The 20332-nt window shown below is 42.9% G+C and overlaps 1 protein-coding gene and 1 long non-coding RNA gene across 2 annotated transcripts; one reads left to right on the top strand and one right to left on the bottom strand.

Moving 5' to 3' along the window:
- The first annotated feature begins 831 nt into the window (after positions 1 to 831).
- On the top strand, positions 832 to 6212 carry LOC117324584 (mucin-2-like). The gene is made up of 3 exons (XM_033880505.1): positions 832 to 931; positions 3582 to 4680; positions 5012 to 6212. The coding sequence occupies exons 1-3, from the start codon at positions 832 to 834 to the stop codon at positions 6210 to 6212; spliced, it is 2400 nt and encodes a 799-aa protein (XP_033736396.1).
- Positions 6213 to 14543: 8331 nt separating this feature from the next.
- On the bottom strand, positions 14544 to 20249 carry LOC117323055. The gene is made up of 2 exons (XR_004531639.1): positions 20062 to 20249; positions 14544 to 16077 (listed from the first exon to the last, which is right to left on the bottom strand). It is a non-coding gene; the product is annotated as an uncharacterized LOC117323055 (long non-coding RNA).
- Between the last annotated feature and the right edge of the window lie 83 nt (positions 20250 to 20332).

Raw genomic sequence — 20332 nt, 5'->3', positions numbered from 1 at the left:
TCAAGAACTTTTATTTAAATTTCAATGTAAGTTAACTTTGAAACTTTCTATTGTTTTAAAAATAAAGAGTATTTGAAGTAAACTTGTACAATGGAGAGAGAGAACGCATAATGTCTTATTATTATTTTTATCACCACTCATTAGTATTTTTTAATCATCAATGTGAAATTTAAATTTTAGTATATGGTGATAAATGTTTTGGGTTGTTTTGACATTGAAGTCTATATGAGAAAGCGTCGTCTAGGCCGTTTTCATTCAACATCGGTAACCACGATAGTCTCTACTTGTCTCGATAGACTTGCACATGGCCCGCAAGTTTTCTTGGTTTCCTACAATTGTAAGCCTTAGGGCAGGGGCTGACCCGAGCACAGGGACGTGTAGACCTAGTCTATATTATAATAAAATTCCCGAAATACCTATGTATAAAGACTGTATATATAGGTATTTCTGACTATTTCTTATGATATAAAGACTAGAAATTTGCCTGTGATCCGAGCGAAGGGATGGACCTGTTCAAGGTTTTGTGATAATTCAATATTCAAAAGAATACCGTTGGAGATTATGTAACATTTAGATGTTTTATCATGCGTATAAATTGTTATTTCATTGTTTTTGAAGTTTTGTCAGAGTTTTCGAAGAAAATCAATTATGTAATTAACTCGGAAAGTATATGCAGGACATTTGGAATATTTTTTTATGAACAGATCATGTATATTTGACGGAACGCGCCATAAATTATGTTCACGACAAGACGTTTTCCCGCCACAGGAACATGTACACGTGATGTACAGTTTGGCGGACACCCAGGAAACTTCAGACACGCGAGGATGAATGGGCGATTTGGCCTTGGTGCTTTGTAGCTACAAAGTACTCTCCCGTGGGGCACTGTGTGCAGAGCGGTGCAAGTGCAGCCCTGCAAAGTGCATTCAATGTAGACTTTTATACCGATCTTTCAACACGGAACGAGTCTTGCGGAGCCGGCGATCTGTAATGACTGCACACACTTGATATTACTCGTGTGTATGTATAATTTGCTACCATGTTGCCTGACAGATTTCATATCTTTTAACTAAGTGACAGGCGATTACCTTAATAAAATACCTACTTGATAAAGCATAGATTTTACACGTGTGATACTCGGCCACTAAACGATCTCTCTGATAGCATGTTATAGTAAAGTGTGTTTAGTTGTCGGCGTACTTCGATTGTTAACTTATAAATAACCGTCTGACTGTTTGAAGGAGGGGAGGGGGGGGGGGGGGGGGGGGGGGGGGGGGGGCGAATTTATATCAGATTCATGCCAAGCTTTGCTATTTTTATTATCGTTGCCAAAATGTGTCGTGTACAAATTATGTCTTATGAATTGGGTTTAAATATTTGAATATTCAAGTCATAGGGTCTGCGATATTCGCGTGAAAAATATTTAAATAGTTTTCAGGAAAAACGACCGTTATGTTGAATACACGAATTAAGAAATATCTTGCATTGCTTTGCTTTCATTCTCATAATCGTAATTCAACTCTTTTTCCTACCGATAGCAATTACATACAGGTCTTCATGATTTTCAACATACAAAAATATTTCTCACATAATATTCAAACATTAAAACATTTATACGGTTTTTTTTTCATTGCACATTATATAGTCATTTCAATTATAATTGACGATGTTTTTGTGAGTCCGATTGAGCAGTGTCGCAGTCCTATCAAGGATGGTGTTCATTACTACAGTAAATGCCTCTCATGAAATGAAACATCAGCGGAATGTCGCTATCATATGTCATTACCGGGGTTCGGTATTTTGTAACATAGATACCGACAACGATGAAATAAAAACATCTGACCATAGCGACAACATCAAACGCCGTGTCCAGTATACACCAACGAAAGAACGTCAGCTATGCCTGTTCAGCAGTGGGGCGACATATACTTTACACTCGGTGTAATGACACATTTCACTATGTAGCCCACACGCCCATTTTGAATTGTTATACAGGATTATATATTCTCTGATCCATCCCCTGTGATCTCTAACTTGCATTATCTCTATGAGGCATAACAACCATTACCCTCGGCCATACCTAACCTCAGTCATACCAACCCTCAGTCACACCAACCCTCAGTCACACCAACCCCTCAGTCACACCAACCTTCAGTCACACCAACCCCTCAGTCATACCAACCCTCAATCACACCAACCCTCAGTCACACCAACCCTCAGTCACACCAACCCCTCAGTCACACCAACCCCTCAATCACACCAACCCTCAGTCATACTAACCCTCGGTCATACCAACCCTCAATCACACCATCCCTGTCATACCAACCCCTCAGTCATACCAACCCTCAGTCACACCAACCTTCAGTCAAACCAACCCTCAGTCACACCAACCCTCAGTCACACCAACCCCTCAGTCACACCAACTTTCAGTCAAACCAACCCCTCAGTCATACCAACCCTCAGTCACACCAACCCTCAGTCATACCAACCCTCAGTCACACCAACCCCTCAGTCACACCAACCCTCAGTCACACCAACCCCTCAGTCACACCAACCCTCAGTCATACCAACCCTCAGTCACACCAACCCTCAGTCACACCAACCCTCAGTCACACAAACCCTCAGTCATACCAACCTTCAGTAATACCAATCCTCAATCATACCAACCCCTCAGTCACACCAACCCTCAGTCACACCAACCCTCAGTCATACCAACCCTCAGTCACACCAACCCTCAGTCACACCAACCCTCAGTCACACCAACCCTCAGTCATACCAACCTTCAGTAATACCAATCCTCAATCATACCAACCCCTCAGTCACACCAACCCTCAGTCACACCAACCCTCAGTCATACCAACCCTCAGTCACACCAACCCTCAGTCACACCAACCCTCAGTCACACAAACCCTCAGTAATACCAACCCTCAGTAATACCAATCCTCAATCATACCAACCCCTCAGTCACACCAACCCTCAGTCACACTAACCCCTCAGTCATACCAACCCTCAGTCACTTCAACCCCTCAGTCACACCAACCCTCAGTCACACCTACCCTCAGGCATATCAACCTTCAGTCATACCAACCCTCAGTCGTACCAACCCTCAGTCATACCAACCCTCAGTCACACCAGCCCTCAGTCATACCAGCCCTCAGTCACACCAACCCTCAGTCACACCAACCCTCAGTAATACCAACCCTCAATCAAACCAACCCTCAGTCACACCAACCCTCAATCACACCAACCTCTCAGTCACACCTTCCCCTCAGTCATACCAACACTCAGTCATACCAACCCTCAGTCATACCAACCCTCACTCATACCAACTCTAAGTCACACCAACCCCTCAGTCATACAGACCCTCAGTCACACCAACCTTCAGTAATACCAACCCTCACTCATACCAACTCTCAGTCACACCAACCCCTCAGTCATACCAACACTCAGTCATACCAACCCTCAGTCATACCAACCCTCACTCATACCAACTCTCAGTCACACCAACCCCTAAGTCACACCAACCCTCAGTCACACCAACCCCTCAGTCATACCAACCCTCAATCATACCAAACCTTTAGGCACACCAACCCTCAGTCACACCAACCACTCAGTCACACCAACCCTCAGTCACACCAACCCCTCAGTCATACCAACACTCAGTCATACCAACCCTCAGTCACACCAACACTCAGTCATACCAACACTCAGTCACACCAACCCTCAGTCACACCAACCCTCAGTCACACCAACACTCAGTCACACCAACACTCAGTCATACCAACCCTCAATCATACCAAACCTTCAGGCACACCAACCCTCAGTCACACAAACCACTCAGTCACACCTACCCCTCAGTCATACCAACACTCAGCCATACCAACCCCTCAGTCACACAAACACTCGGTCATACCAGCCCTCAGTCACAACAGCCCTCAGTCACACCAAACCTCAGTCACATCAACCCCTCAGTCACACCAACACTCAGTCATACCAATCCTCAGTCACACCAACCCTCAGTCACACCAACCCCTCAGTCACACCAATCCTCGGTCATACCAACCCTCAATCACACCATCCCTGTCATACCAACCCCTCAGTCATACCAACCCTCAGTCACACCAACTTTCAGTCACACCAACCCTCAGTCACAACAGCCCTCAGTCACACCAACCCTCAGTCATACCTAACCTCAGTCACACCAACCCTCAGTCATACCAACCCTCAGTCACACCAGCCCTCAGTCACAACAGCCCTCAGTCACACCAACCCCTCAGTCATACCAACCCCTCAATCACACCAACACTCAGTCACACCAACCCTCAGTCACACCAACCCTCAGTCATACCAATCCTCAGTCACACCAGCCCTCAGTCACAACAGCCCTCAGTCACAACAGCCCTCAGTCACACTGACCCTCAGTCACACCAACCCTCAGTCACACCAGCCCTCAGTCACACCAGCCCCTCAGTCACACCAACACTCAGTCATACCAACACTCAGTCACACCAACCCTCACTCATACCAACCCTCAGTCATACCAACCCCTCAATCACACCAACCCTCAGTCACACCAACCCTCACTCATACCAACCCTCAGTCATACCAACCCCTCAATCACACCAACACTCAGTCACACCAACACTCAATCACACCAACACTCAGTCACACCAACCCTCAGTAATACTAACCCTCAGTCACACCAACACTCAGTCACACCAACCCTCAGTCATACCAACCCCTCAGTAATACTAACCCTCAGTCACACCAACACTCAGTCACACCAACCCTCAGTCACACCAACACTCAGTCACACCAACCCCTCAGTCAAACCAACCCCCAGTCACACCAATCCTCAGTCACACCAGTCACTCAGTCATACCTAACCCCTCAGTCATACCAACTCTCAGTCACACCAACTACTCAGTCACACCTAACCCTCAGTCACACCAACCCATCAGTCATACCAACTCTCAGTCACACCAACTACTCAGTCACACCTAACCCTCAGACACACCAACCCATCAGTCACACCAACACTCAGTCATACCAATCCTCAGTCACACCAGCCCTCAGTCACACCAACACTCAGTCACACCAATCCTCAATCACAACAGCCCTCAGTCACACCAACCCTCAGTCACACCAACCCCTCTGTCACACCGACCCTCAATCATACCAATCCTCAATCACAACAGCCCTCAGTCACACCGACCCTCAGTCACACCAACCCTCAGTCACACCAGCCCCTCAGTCACACCAACCCTCAGTCATACCAACTCTCAGTCACACCAACTACTCAGTCACACCTAACCCTCAGACACACCAACCCCTCAGTCACACCAACCCTCAGTCACACAAACACTCAGTCACACCAACCCCTCAGTCACACCAACCATCAGTCACACCAATCCTCAGTCACACCAGCCCTCAGTCACACCAACACTCAGTCACACCAACCCTCAGTCACACTAACCCTCAGTCACACCAATCCTCAGTCATACCAACCCCTCAGTCACACCAACCCTCAGTCATACCAACCATCAGTCACACCAACCCTCAGTCACATCGACCCCTCAGTCACACCAACCCTCAGTCACACTAACCCTCAGTCATACCAACCCCTCAGTCATACCAACCCTCAGTCACACCAGCCCTCAGTCACACCAACCCTCAGTCACACCAACCCCTCTGTCACACCGACCCTCAATCATACCAATCCTCAATCACAACAGCCCTCAGTCACACCGACCCTCAGTCACACCAACCCTCAGTCACACCAGCCCCTCAGTCACACCAACCCTCAGTCATACCAACCCTCATTCATACCATCCCTCAGTCACACCAACCCTCACTCATACCAACACTCAGTCACACTAACCCTCAGTCATACCAACCCTCAATCATACCAACCCCTCAGTCACACCAACCCTCAGTTACACCAACCCTCAGTCACATCAACCCATAGTCACACCAACCCTCACTCACACCAACCCTCAGTCATACCAACCCTTAGTCACACCAACCCCTCAGTCACACCAACACTCAGTCACGCCAATCCTCCGTCATACCAACCCTCAGTCATAGTCACACCATTTATCAGTCATACCAATCCCTTATTCTCTGTAACATGTCAAAGCAACAAAACTAGCAGTATTCTCCAAGACAGGAGTTGGCATATACGTGTATATGGACCAGTGATATTCTTTTAATCTTAAGTATTTTCCGGAAACCTTGATTTGATTTTATTATCGGATCTTAATTCAAAGATGCACTTAATCAGCCATTGCACTTACAAGGGGTGGGGGTAACTCGAAAACAAATCTGCCGCAGCTGTACATGTATGTTTTTTTTTTCTATTTTTCTAGATGGGACATCTACAATCGTAAACAGAACTTCTCCCCATCCCCACCACAACCCAGGCGGTGTTTGGATGATACAGAAGACTTTCGTCAGGGCGCGCCAAGTCGGTATCTCTTCTCTGTTACTGGTGCGCGAACCCTCCCAACTATACCTCGGAATAAAATCAGCTATAAGTTCTTTGTAAATGTTTACTGAAGAAGAAATAGAACCAAAAAGTCTTTATGTTCCAAGCCCAAACATAGGTAAATGGTAAGTGTTTTAGTTTTCGGGGTCACGAGTACTCGATGCAGATATCCGTACTCCCACAACGTTTTACTGAATATTCAAGTGGCACACCGCGCCAAACAGTCTAGATTGTTATAATGTTGGTATAGTTCTTTGTTATCAGACAACAAACAAGAAAACACAAGAAAACAACAGAAAAACAGTCCATGACGCTCTGTTTTACGTTTAAAAGGATTGCATTTTATCTCTTTGGGAATTTCTGTAAACGGCTTTTGTAAATTAGACATATCTTATTAAAATATTTCTTCTAAAGTTTAAAGAAAACAATAAATACTCTTGGCATGGGATCTTGGGAATATAAGACAATTAGCATACGTTAAAGTCGACTTGTTGACATAAGATTCATGTTCCTGAGTTATTGAATGTTTTGTTGAAATAAGACAATATACCACACAGACAAAAGCTATAGACGTTACGATACTCATTGATTTACCACACACAGTACCAATTCAGTCAATAATCTTTACTAAAACCTGCTTATTCTTCAAACAATTATTTGAGTTGTGACCAAGAAAACAATGGATTGTTTTAACGTTTTTGCACATCAATACTACGCTTGAATTGCATGGAGTCACAATGTTGCAATCGACAGCTGGCAATTTACAAACAAAATTCCAGACGTTACAGATAAAAGATAATGAAGTTATTTTGTTCCGATTTAGACATAAACATTCACAGTTTGTTTCCTCTGCATACAACGCCATATCCCCCAATACTTTTTGTTTTGTATCTTTAAAAGCACAGAGGACGACCCGGCATATATACGGGCCTCTGAATGGCTTCACCTGGAAACGAAGGTATGGCAACACGTCGCTATCCTTCTAACTACAAAAATAGGGTTTGACTTGGTGTAAATGTACCCCATATACCCAATAAGTCCCTTATACTTATAGCTCTAGCGTAACATGATTCCCTATAGCGATCTCCCCCATATACCACATAAGTCCCTTATATCCTCTAGCGCCCTCCCCATATACACAATAAGTTCCTTATATCCCCTAGCGCCCTCCCATATACCCAATAAGTCCCTTATATCCCCCTAGCGCCCCCCCCCCCCCCAATATACCCAATAAGTCCCTTATACCCCCTAGCGCCCTCCCCATATACCCAATAAGTCTCTTATATCCCCCTAGCGCCCTCCCCATATTCCCAATAAGTTTCTTATATCCCCCTAGCGCCCTCCCCATATACCCAATAAGTCTCTTATATCCCCCTAGCGCCCTCCCATATACCCAATAAGTCTCTTATATCCCCCCTAGCGCCCTCCCCATATACCACATAAGTCCCTTATATCCTCTAGCGCCCTCCCCATATACACAATAAGTCCATTATATCCTCTAGCGCCATCCCCATATACACAATAAGTTCATTATATCCCCTAGCGCCCTCCCCATATACTCAATAAGTCTAACATATCCCACCAGCGCCCTCCCCTATATACCCAATAAGTTCCTTATATCCCCTAGCGCCCTCCCCATATACCCAATGTCTCTTATATCCTCTAGCGGCCTCCCCATATTCCCAATAAGTTTCTTATATCCCCCTAGCGCCCTCCCCATATAACCAATAAGTCTCTTATATCCCCCTAGCGCCCTCCCCATATACACAATAAGTCCCTTATATCCTCTAGCGCCATCCCCATATACCCAATAAGTCTCTTATATCCCCCTAGCGCCCTCCCCCATATACTCAATAAGTCCACCATATCCCCATAGCGCCCTCCCCATATACCCAATAAGTCTCTTATATCCCCCTAGCGCCCTCCCCATATACACAATAAGTCCCTTATATCCTCTAGCGCCCTCCCCATATGCCCAATAAGTTCCTTATATCCCCCTAGCGCCCTCCCCATATCCCCAATAAGTCCCTTATACCCCCTAGCGCCCTCCCCATATACCCAATAAGTCCCTTATATCCCCTAGCGCCCTCCCCATATACCCAATAAGTCCATTATATCCCCTAGCGCCCTCCCCATATACCCAATAAGTTCCTTATATCCCCTAGCGCCCTCCCCATATACCCAATAAGTTCCTTATATCCCCCTAGCGCCCTCCCCATATACCCAATAAGTTCCTTATATCCCCTAGCGCCCTCCCCCATATACCCAATAAGTCCCTTATATCCCCCAACGCCCTCCCCATATACCCAATAAGTCCCTTATATCCCCTAGCGCCCTCCCCATATACCCAATAAGTCCCTTATATCCTCTAGCGCCCTCCCAATATACACAATAAGTCCATTATATCCCCTAGCGCCCTCCCCATATACCCAATAAGTTCCTTATATCCCCTAGCGCCCTCCCCATATACCCAATAAGTTCCTTATATCCCCTAACGCCCTCCGCATATACCCAATAAGTCCATTATATCCCCTAGCGCCCTCCCCATATACCCAATAAGTCCCTTATATCCCCTAGCGCCCTCCCCATATACCCAATAAGTTCCTTATATCCCCTAGCGCCATCCCCATATACCCAATAAGTCCCTTATATCCCCCAACGCCCTCCCCATATACCCAATAAGTCTCCTTTATCCCCTAGCGCCCTCCCCCATATACCCAATAAGTCCCTTATATCCCCCAACGCCCTCCCCATATACCCAATAAGTTCCTTATATCCCCTAGCGCCCTCCCCATATACCCAATAAGTCTCCTTTATCCCCTAGCGCCCTCCCCATATACCCAATAAGTCCCTTATATCCTCTAGCGCCCTCCCCATATACCCAATAAGTCCCTTATATCTCCCTAGCGCCCTCCCCATATACCCAATAAGTTCCTTATATCCTCTAGCGCCCTCCCCATATACCCAATAAGTCCATTATATCCCCTAGCGCCCTCCCCATATACCCAATAAGTCTCCTTTATCCCCTAGCGCCCTCCAAATATACACATTAAGTCCCTTATATTCCCCTTGCGCCCTCCCCATATACCCAATAAGTCCCTTATATCCCCCAACGCCCTCCCCATATACCCAATAAGTCCCTTATATCCCCCAACGCCCTCCCCATATACCCAATAAGTCCCTTATATACCCCAACGCCCTCCCCATATACCCAATAAGTCTCCTTTATCCCCTTGCGCCCTCCCCATATACCCAATAAGTCCCTTATATCCCCCAACGCCCTCCCCATATACCCAATAAGTCTCCTTTATCCCCTAGCGCCCTCCCCATATACACAATAAGTCCCTTATATCCTCTAGCGCCCTCCCCATATACCCAATAAGTCTCCTATATCCTCTAGCGCCCTCCCCCATATACCAAATAAGGGACCTTATATCCCCTAGCGCCCTCCCCATATACCCAATAATATCCTTATATCCCCTAGCGTCTTCCCCATATACCCAATAAGTCCCTTATATCCCCCTAGCGCCCTCCCCATATACCCAATAAGTCCCTTATATCCCCCTAGCGCCCTCCCCATATACCCAATAAGTCCCTTATATCCCCCTAGCGCCCTCCCCATATACACAATAAGTCCATTATATCCCCTAGCGCCCTCCCCATATACCCAATAAGTCTCCTTATCCCCTAGCGCCCTCCCCATATACCCGATAAGTTTCTTATATCCCCTAGCGCCCTCCCCATATACATGTACATGCATTAGAAAACGTGTCTTTGCTACAACTACCCGGGGGCCATGAAGACGTCGCATAGGAAAAGAAATTAATTGGCAAATAAGTAAAGTTCATATTTCCTTATTTAGTGGTGTACATACATGTATGTAAATGAAAATCTTTGTAAATCATCGCAACATGATTTAGTACGTCCTGTTACTAATTATGAAATATGATTACCATAATAGATACTAGTGATTCAGTCTAACTGACCCCATTGTTGACATTTGTTTTAGTTAAAACGAACTGTGGATGATAACATAGATAGGTACCGAATGGAACAACATACGGAACCCTACTTGCCTTAAATGTCACGTGGTCAATATAATCCAATCAAAATCGCTATAATTTAGATCGGATATAACAATTATTTGATGACGTTCCCTGTGTAATGCAGATGATACACAGCTGTTCCCGATGACCAATCAAATTGACTGTTCAAGCCTTTTGTATACCCGGATCTTTTCAATCTTCCGCATATCACTACGTTCCTAGCAACGCACATTTAACGTACGTGTATCACCTTTGTCAATAATGGACGAAGAAATGCTTTTAAAAAGAAAGGATTAACAATAACTGAAGCAACATTGTTGTTAATTAAGCCAAAATTAGATTCATCGATAGAAGAATAAGACTGACCTGGGGTATATATTTACCCGTTTGGCTTGTCGAGGTTCGATATTATCGAAATCATTTTCAGTTATCTCACATTTTATTTTCTATCTAGACTGGTGACAAAAATCAACGAGCTCAAAATATATCGCCGATAGTTTCTACATGTATTGTAGCTTATTCCTAATATTTTTTTTTTATAAATTTCGTTGAACAATGTATATCAAAGCCAGTATACAAAATGAATAATTAAAAAACAAAATAAATAAAATAAAAACTAATTTGTACGTGCTAACTATCTATGCAAATTAGTCTAGTGACAGGAAATGATTGCGTCATCTAATTGAATCAACCTTCGATCATAGATTCCATGCAAAGAGTCGCGAGGGGTTCGAACTCTCAGCCATCGACAAACGCTAAGGAAGCATTAATTCTGGCCGATGTCTGTTACATTGCCCTCGTAGTGCTGGCTTTTGGTTGGTTCGATATTTTTTCACGTGGAGTAGAAGTAGGGGGTTGTAACGGTAACTAGGGGTATCTTTCTTACTCAGCACGAACACACCAGCAGATGTCTATTCGTTTTTGCTCGATAATAAACAAACGAATTGGCAACTCTCAACGGAGTTGTGCATTGTTTCCGGCGAGGGTGAGAATGAATGTGTCTTGAAGCCAGCCCGAGGAAGGAGCTCCAGATTTCTATATTGCCCGTTTTATACAACAATTGTATTGTGTTTACGGGTCGCCATGCTGGATAATATAAGGGTTTAGCTGAATTTGATCGATAGCACACGGAGAAACCGACTGTCGGGATCAGATCGAGAAAATCACAACTAGGCTCTCTCTGACGCATTGCGACAGCACAGACAACCATACTACCAGCATTGGCGGGAAACATCTCGTGCCATCCCCGTGTCATCACCAGGCGGACCCAAAACATCGCAAACTACCCGTGACGTCAATTCACTAAAGGACGCTCTCGTGCACCTGAAATCAATTGCCATTTCTATTTCAGACGTATTGATGTATTTTGAATTTACATTTAGATTTTTTTTATATCAAATTTATTTCAGCGTTGACACTTTATATTGTATTAACATCAAATCGAATTTGATTGATTACCAGGTTGAAGTACAATTCACTTACAACGTGACGCCATTTAAATGGATGTTTGCTCGAGTTTACAACACTCTAATAACAAAGCTGCCGGGATAGATCTGTCATCATTGAAATGCATCTTTGAACATTGTAACATGTTGTTGAAACCGGTGTTTTTCACAGCCCGTTCAATATATTTTATGATAGTGTTTTGCAAACTCCATTGATTTCCATCGGGAAATTAGTTTTTATTGAACGTAGATATCGAGTAACATTGTGAAGAGCGGTTGGCTTTGTTTCCCAGTACTAAGCAGGTTAGAATACCAGGCAACCTGTAAGTGGATCGCGATGTATCTCAAGGCCAGTGTTACTGTGGCAGTACCAATCGTCATTATAGAACGTGCCGCCAAGTACGCGCGCGTATATATATATTGTAAGTGTTGTACTTAGGAGCCTCTCATCACCATTCTACAAACAAATGTAATATATTACAGTCCAGAATGCCCCGCCAGAAAACTTTCTGAAAAAACTAGAAAGGACACGATTTATTCCGGAAACTCTATAAACCGGAACAGCTATCTCAGTCAAACTCTTTGTTTGCTGTCCGACTCGATTTATTCGGAAAACTCTATAAACCGGAACAGCTATCTCAGTCAAACTCTTTGTTTGCTGTCCGACTCGATTTATTCGGAAAACTCTATAAACCGGAACAGCTATCTCAGTCAAACTCTTTGTTTGCTGTCCGACTCGATTTATTCGGAAAACTCTATAAACCGGAACAGCTATCTCAGTCAAACTCTTTGTTTGTTGTCCCTCGCAATACAGATTGTCACCGAAGCGTTTATATCACAGCTGTGATATTAGTTAGATTAACTATACATGCCCCTTAGTTTTTATAAAGAATTGTCGAATTTTGATACTTTAATACTTGTCTTTCTCAAACTCATACACGAATACATGAAATCGAAAAATTGATATAAATCTATACATTTATGTATTTACAGTTTTGATTGTCTAGAAACAGTGCTTGGCCTATCTAAATATGAATCGATTTCTCAGAATAATTTTTGACAATTGAATTATTTCGTTAATGGAATGTGTCACAAAAAAAAAAAAAAAAAACGGAAATTTTCAGTACAGTTATCAAGCTGACGTAGCTCTCAGCATTATTAGACGTTTCATATATAATGCACCTACAACAACTAGGCTTATCCGACGATTGTAGAGAAAGCTAAGCTACATTACTAACATCCTCCCGACAAGAGTGCGGGCTAGCTGGAAGTATTGGGAACACATGGAATAGTTATGGAGGAAGAATTTCGAGTACTCTATGACTGCAAGGAGATCTGACACACATATTACATCCTACTTAGCATAGCAACGCATCCATTCATTATTAAAAATCCTGTCGGGTTTGGTGTATTGATGTGAAACATGACACATTCGTCTGTAGATATCGCACAAAGCGTAATTAATTATTACATATAGACTGACAACGGAAAATACGTCACACATGTACTCGGAACACCCATAGATACAAGGCCAGGCACTGAAGGTCGACATCATGAATTATATTTCCTTGTCGATGCTCGTTAATATGCCAGGTGAATCTGATGCCATTGCCCCAGTTTTCATTTTGAGAAAGTGACATTTTACGCATTTGGCCTAGATATACACTGCGGTTGTCGAGAATGAGTCAGGAGACGTTCATCCTTTAGGAACACTCGTCGGTTCTCCCTTGTTTTGATCATATCGTTGTCCAGTGGTCAATGACTTTTATAACCTGGGTTCGATTTCCGGAAAATAATAGTGCTGTGTAAAATGAAAAGTGAAAATTCGAGGTACATGTTACTAATTCGTGGCACGTGTTACTTATTCGAGGAACATGTTACTAATTCGAGACATTTGTTACTAACTCGAGGTACGTGTTACTAATTCGGGGTACGTGTTACTAAATCGAGGTACGTGTTACTATAATTCGAGGTTGTGTTACTAATTCGAAGTACATCTTACTAATTCGAGACATGTGTTACTAATTCGAGGTACGTGTTACTAACTCGAGGTACGTGTTACTAATTCGAGGCACGTATTACTAATTCGAGACATGTGTTACTAATTCGAGGCACGTATTACTAATTCAAGGTACGTGTTACTAACTCGAGGTACGTGTTACTAATTCGAGACATGTGTTACTAATTCGAGGCATGTGTTACTAATTCGAGGTGCGTGTTACTAATTCGAGGTACATGTTACCAATCCGAGGCACGTGTTACTTATCCGAGGTACGTGTTACTAATTCGAGGCACGTGCTACTAATCCGAAGTACGTGTTACTAATTCGAGGTACGTGTTACCAATTCGAGGCACCGGTTACTAACTCGAGGCACGTGTTACTAATCCGAGGTACATGTTACTAATTCGAGGCACGTGCTACTAATTCGATGTTCGTGTTACTAATTCAAGGTACACATTACTTATTCGAGGTACGTGTCACTATTTCGAGGTACATGTTACTAACTCGAGGTACATGTTTCCAACTCGAGTTACATGTTACTAATTCAAGGCACGTGCTACATATTCGAGGTACGTGTTATTTATTCGAGACAAGTGTTACTAATTCGAGACATGTGTTACTAACTCGAGAAACATGTTACTAATTCAGCTCTATGGAGTACCGACTGACACGTACTCATGCCGCGTGTCAAGATAATATGATGTATATTTGTTTATAAACAGTAGCCAGTATTTTCTCCCTGATCCAATGGATATTTTGTCTGATAGTAATTATTCATACAAGTATATTCATGTAAGCTGGTTGAGCGTGAAAATGGTGGAGACGGTTTTCATTTAGAAATGGACGAATGACAGCGCTCCCTACGGGCCTAGATTGGGTCTAAGATGCTTATCTCCTAGCGTAGATAAATCTCCATTAAACCTGCGCCGCGCAACATCAATAAATGATCACCTTGTCCCAGCCGTACATTGATTTCCAAGATGTCCTTATCACTTAATTGTGATGGTACTGGCGACAAACTATAATAAACGAAAATCCACCATCGACGATTTTATACCTTTCGGCTATCCTCGGGTCTGATCAGCGAATTCGAAACTTCACCTTTCGGGAATCCTCTTAATTGATTTAGAGAGGACTGACTGTTTGGCTGTCCCGGGAATCAGAGCAAAAGAAATCTGCTCGGAATCGAACCCCGGACGTTTGCGCGGAAAGAGAGTCGTTGATTTTTCCTTATTCCAACAAAGTGCATTTGTATCATTGATAATGTCATGTGCTCTCGTTTAGGACTTGAGATCCGAGCGATCTTGATGCAGAATATATTTCTGCTCAATCCAATAACAGAAGATGGCTTTAAAAGACCATCAATTTTTTAAGATCATTTACCAAGCGAACTTTTTACTTTAAGTCTATCAAAAAGTTCCGGAGCTTTTCACCGTCGAGTGTAGGATTTCACACAAAACTTCTTCCACTGTTCAAATTTAATTGTATTTAAAGAACCTCAATTCGCCGTAAGTGTTCGTGTATATTATAGAGGATAAACCAGAAGAGACTCGAGGAAAACCGGAAAAGATTTTAAGTGTCATTTTCCCGTGTTCATGTACACTGTACATGTATGTTGGGCAACTCGTAAGGGGTCACTTCCCCCGAGTGAAGTACTCCAGAGAAGGGGTTTTACAGCAACCATTCATATTGCCAATAAAACAGTAGACTATTTTCCCAAATTCGGCAATGTCGAGTAATAAAGGCATCATTTTAGGGAGGCCCTCCCCTCGTTTGATTTGGTAATTTGGAACAAGATTTTAAAGACTCCCAGTCGTTGTTCTGTGTTAGGGTCACCATTTTTTTTTCTTCACATTATCTCACCGCCCTGATATCGCTCCCTCGTCTGGAATTCTCGCTCCCTCGCGGCCACCACAACGAAGAGCACGCAAATGCGACATCTAAAACTGACACCATCAAGTTGAACATGACAACATGGCCGCAGACGTCATCACGGAAGCGTCCCAAGGAGGACGTGTCGACAATGGCCAAACCACTTCCGGTCTTGTGTCACGTCCAGCTCTTGTTTTAAACATTGCTAGCTGGACGAAATATTGTCTGGAAAAAAATGGAAAAAAATGAAAAAATATGTAGATATATATGACATTTATCGAATTAAGGAATAAGTCCAAATACTTATAGGTGTTACATCTATGAATCAAAGGCAAGGCAACTCTGAAGGGCAACGTGAAGTATTTCGTTGGGGCGTTATGTCAAGTGTTTGTCGCCTCCAGGGCCCAGTTCAATAGGTGATTAGGCTAATCACAGTTTAACAACAATATTAAAATCCTGATATAATAATTTCTGTTGAAACAAACTTTAGAAAATTTCATGAATCTATGACTTTGGTTTGTTTTGTTAAACGTCCTATTAACAGCCAAGGTCATTTAAGGACGTGCCAGGTTTAGGAGGTGGAGGAAAGCCGGAGTACCCGGAGAAAAACTACCGGCCTACGGTCAGTACCTGGCAACTGCCCCACGTAGGTTTCGAACTCGCAACCCAGAAGTGGAGGGCTAGTGATAAAGTGTCGAGACACCTTAACCACTCGGCCATACACATAGGATTTTAGGTAAAAGAGAAATGAGATTTTCACTAATCAATCGATTAAGCTAATCACCTTTTGAACAAGTGGGCCCATGTGTAATGTTAATGAAAACCTTATATCAAAACCGAATCTGACCGATTTTGTCTGGCAAAAAGATAATGAAACTCCGTGTTGGATGAATCATAATTTATGTCTTATGTTTCTGATTGTTATAGCAGCTGGGAACTCCTATCATAAAAAGTAATTGCATGCGAAAGAAATATCATTGCCCTCGAAGAAATTATAGCATGCGGACACAATAGCAATAGAACGCATTATTAGTATTTTAATACATTGATATTACTACTTGTATATCATATGAACCATACCTTACCGGAAAGAAGGAAATCTACAGAGGAAAGCCAAATATAAAGTTTCAATGTTTTATAATAAATATAGACTATTATCACGATATATTATCATTCGATGAAGTATAGTATTCGGACAATTTGCAGTGTCATTAAATTGTGGCTAGGACTTTCGGTATATCCTCCCTTTCAAACGATATTTGATATAGATCCAATACAAAGATTTAATGTTATTTGATAGTTCCATGTATACAGAACAATTACAATGACTGACGTTCATGCTATTGTTATGTGGGTAGCGATGTCTATATCAATTATATATAGCTCATGAGATACACGGATATGTTATCTAATCATCGTTCCGTGAGAAAACCTTTACCGGTCTACCCGAAGTTTATAATGTAAAATTGCTGAACTTGCCAGAAACTTGATATTTACTGGTGTATATAAAAACCTGCTTACATACAGGCTATCTATTGTTATAAGTTTGTATTGTTGTAGAGCCGCTGTCGGCCATAACCGCAGATCATGACTCATTCCGACTGATGCGGCACTTCAAAGCTGCTTCATGCTGATGGATCACATACAGCAAATTATGAATCTGTGACGTAATAAAGGGTGGGGCAGAGGGGGCGTGGGTGGGGATGGGGGCATAGGGGGCGGGGCAGGGGACAGGGCTGGGGATGGGGGCACACGTCACGGTGGGTTGACAATTGGCAAAAAACTTACTTACTTTCACGATAATGTAGAAGTATGTGGGGAAGGGGAGAGGGGTGGGGGAAATAATGTTCCCGGGGGTGAACCATCCAAAGATAGTTAAGTATTACGGTGCTGGGTGGGAGAGGGTGGTTGGGCCATTCAAAAGAGAGATGAAATCAAAAGCCACCATTCGATGATCACCTTAAAAGGTGAGCGTTGTTAACGAGAGACGAAGAAGAATGCTGGGGGTGGGGGGATGGGGATGAAAACAATGGGAGGAGACAAAACAATGGGAGGAGACAAAACAATGGAAGGAGACAAAACAATGGGTGGAGACAAAACAATGGGAGGAGACAAAACAATGGAAGGAGACAAACCAATGGGAGGAGACAAACCAATGGGAGGAGACAAACCAATGGGAGGAGACAAACCAATCGGGGGAGACAAACCAAGGGGAGGAGACAAACCAATGGGAGGAGACAAACCAATGGGAGGAGACAAAACAATGGAAGGAGACACTCTAATGGGAAGGGACAAAACAAAGGTAAGTGGCAAACCAAGGGGAGGAGACAAACTAATGGAAAGGGGACAAAACAAAGGGATATGACAAAACAAGGGAGGGGACAAAACAAATGGAGGGGACAAAATATGGAGGGGACAAAATATGGAAGGGACAAACCAAGGGGATATGACAAACCAAGGGAAGGGAACAAAACAAAAGGAAGGAACAAAACAAGGGTGGGGGACAAACCAAAGGGAGGTGCAAACCAGGGGAAAAGGGCAAAACAATTGGAGGGGGATAAAACTAGGGGAGGGGACAATTACGTATTATGTATAAACATGTCCAATGTATAAATTTATTTGAAGATAAGAAGAAATCAGAGTGAAAACAATTACGTGTGATTGTCTGATATTTGAAGATAAGATGAATGTTATTTTAAGTCGATCGACAGAAAAAAAGTGATATCAGCTCTGGGGAGATTTTGACCAACCTTACTCTCGCCAAGGGTGTTCAATAAGATCCTCTCCTTATATCGCAATGAACACCCTTGGCTAGCAAAGTTGCCAAATCAAACGATTGCCTATCAAATGAAACTATTGATATCGATTACTACACTATCGCCTATCTGTCCAGTAAACCTTTACCGTACCCCAAGTTATGCCAATATCGACTTGGCATGATACAGCATGGGCCCGCCGTTAGAGATCGTCCATTCGGTAGCTCTCTGGATGCATTTCGATCCCTCTGGACCTTTCATTTTCTCAACGTGTCAGCCATGATTAGCACCACTCGATAAGCAGTCCGCGCCAAATTTACATTGCTTTGTCTTTGCGAACGACCAAGGTCCCGAGCGGGGATGATGGTAATGTCCACCTCGTAGTTTTTATCTGCCCCAAGAGTGTCTGATTTGTGGTCTAGAATGATATGTTTTATGTTCCCTGCCAATATAACCAGATTAGAGTACAAGCAGTAGAAGCCTCTTGCATTTGAGTTACGGCGTTGCTCCTTTTTATGCCCGATTTCAGGTTCGTTTCAACAAAACCTCGGTGATTCCGACTCTGTTGCAGTCAATATGGTTTGAATATAACAATATGTATTATTATGATTTCTTTGCACGAGATTTGTTCTTTCTCATAGAAGTGTCGTTTTCATTCATGCTCCTAATTGTGACCCCCTGTTGAGACATACAGTTCGTTTGTACTGTGTGCCAGATCTCACGCAGAGAGGGCAAGTATCATACACGGGGAGGTGCACTCGTTAATTTCTGAATCACAAAATATGGGGAAATGGTTATTCTTGCCAAAGTATGGCTTATGCTCACTAGAAAAACAATAAACACTTTTACGAGAATTCACCACGTCATGTTAGAGGTTTTTTTTTCTATTCTAGCAGCAATATTACACCGCGTGTACTACGGAACATGTATAGGATATAGATATACCTCCAACTCCCGACCACCACTACCAGAATTCACGCGCAACTCACACAACTCCTCCATCGTTAACAGGCATATTTGTAGAGCAATGATTGTCTTGGCCGATGAAAGCGGAGAATGCTTACAGTCAAACTATAATTATTAATATTTTAAATACTTCAATTATTTTCGCGCGTTTTTTTTTTCGGAATTGTTTTCAAATTACTATTGCATGAAAAATATATCGGGAACATGTCGATATAATCTAGCACAGGTATACCCAGTAATAAGGCATCAAGGTTTTAATCTGCCATAGCAATACTCAATAATTAGGTCAAATGTTTTATCTGCCATATATATACTCATTAATTAGGCCAAATGTCAAGCCGTTTTTATCACTCAAATTGTATATAGGCATTGTTTATGTACATATATATATATAAATTAAATCATTTATCTCCTTTGTATATTTCATTGAACCATTATTTAATTTTAGTGAGTTTTAGGAATAATGACGCTTCCAAAATCCGTTTACCTTGGTTTCGAAATCTCTGAAGGCCTCGGCAGTCTCTCGACGAACGGCCATGCTATTTCTCCGAAACTTGACGGAATTAGCCGAGAACATACGATTGATTTCCTCTTGTCTACTCCCCTTTCTCGAAGCCACTTAACCTCGTTATATGGTCTGATTACTGATTGAATCGCTGACGCACATGTAATTTGTAAACTTTATATAGAGCTATGCAGGTTAGTTCCTCATATAGATCTTATGTATCAACTTCCGGTTGCAAGTTAGGTTAACAGGA

Source organism: Pecten maximus, chromosome 3 (assembly GCF_902652985.1).
Source record: "Pecten maximus chromosome 3, xPecMax1.1, whole genome shotgun sequence".
NCBI classification, from domain to species: domain Eukaryota; kingdom Metazoa; phylum Mollusca; class Bivalvia; order Pectinida; family Pectinidae; genus Pecten; species Pecten maximus.
Note: the sequence above shows the minus strand (reverse complement) of the source record. Positions and strands in the feature narration are given on the sequence as shown.

Coding starts and splice junctions, on each gene's coding strand:
- LOC117324584 (XM_033880505.1), top strand. CDS start 832: ATGGGCGATTTGGCCTTGGTGCTTTGTAGCTACAAAGTACTCTCCCGT. Junction 932..3,581: donor CCCTGCAAAGTGCATTCAAT/GTAGACTTTTAT, acceptor CCAAACCTTTAG/GCACACCAACCCTCAGTCAC. Junction 4,681..5,011: donor CTCAGTCACACCAACCCTCA/GTAATACTAACC, acceptor CCTAACCCTCAG/ACACACCAACCCATCAGTCA.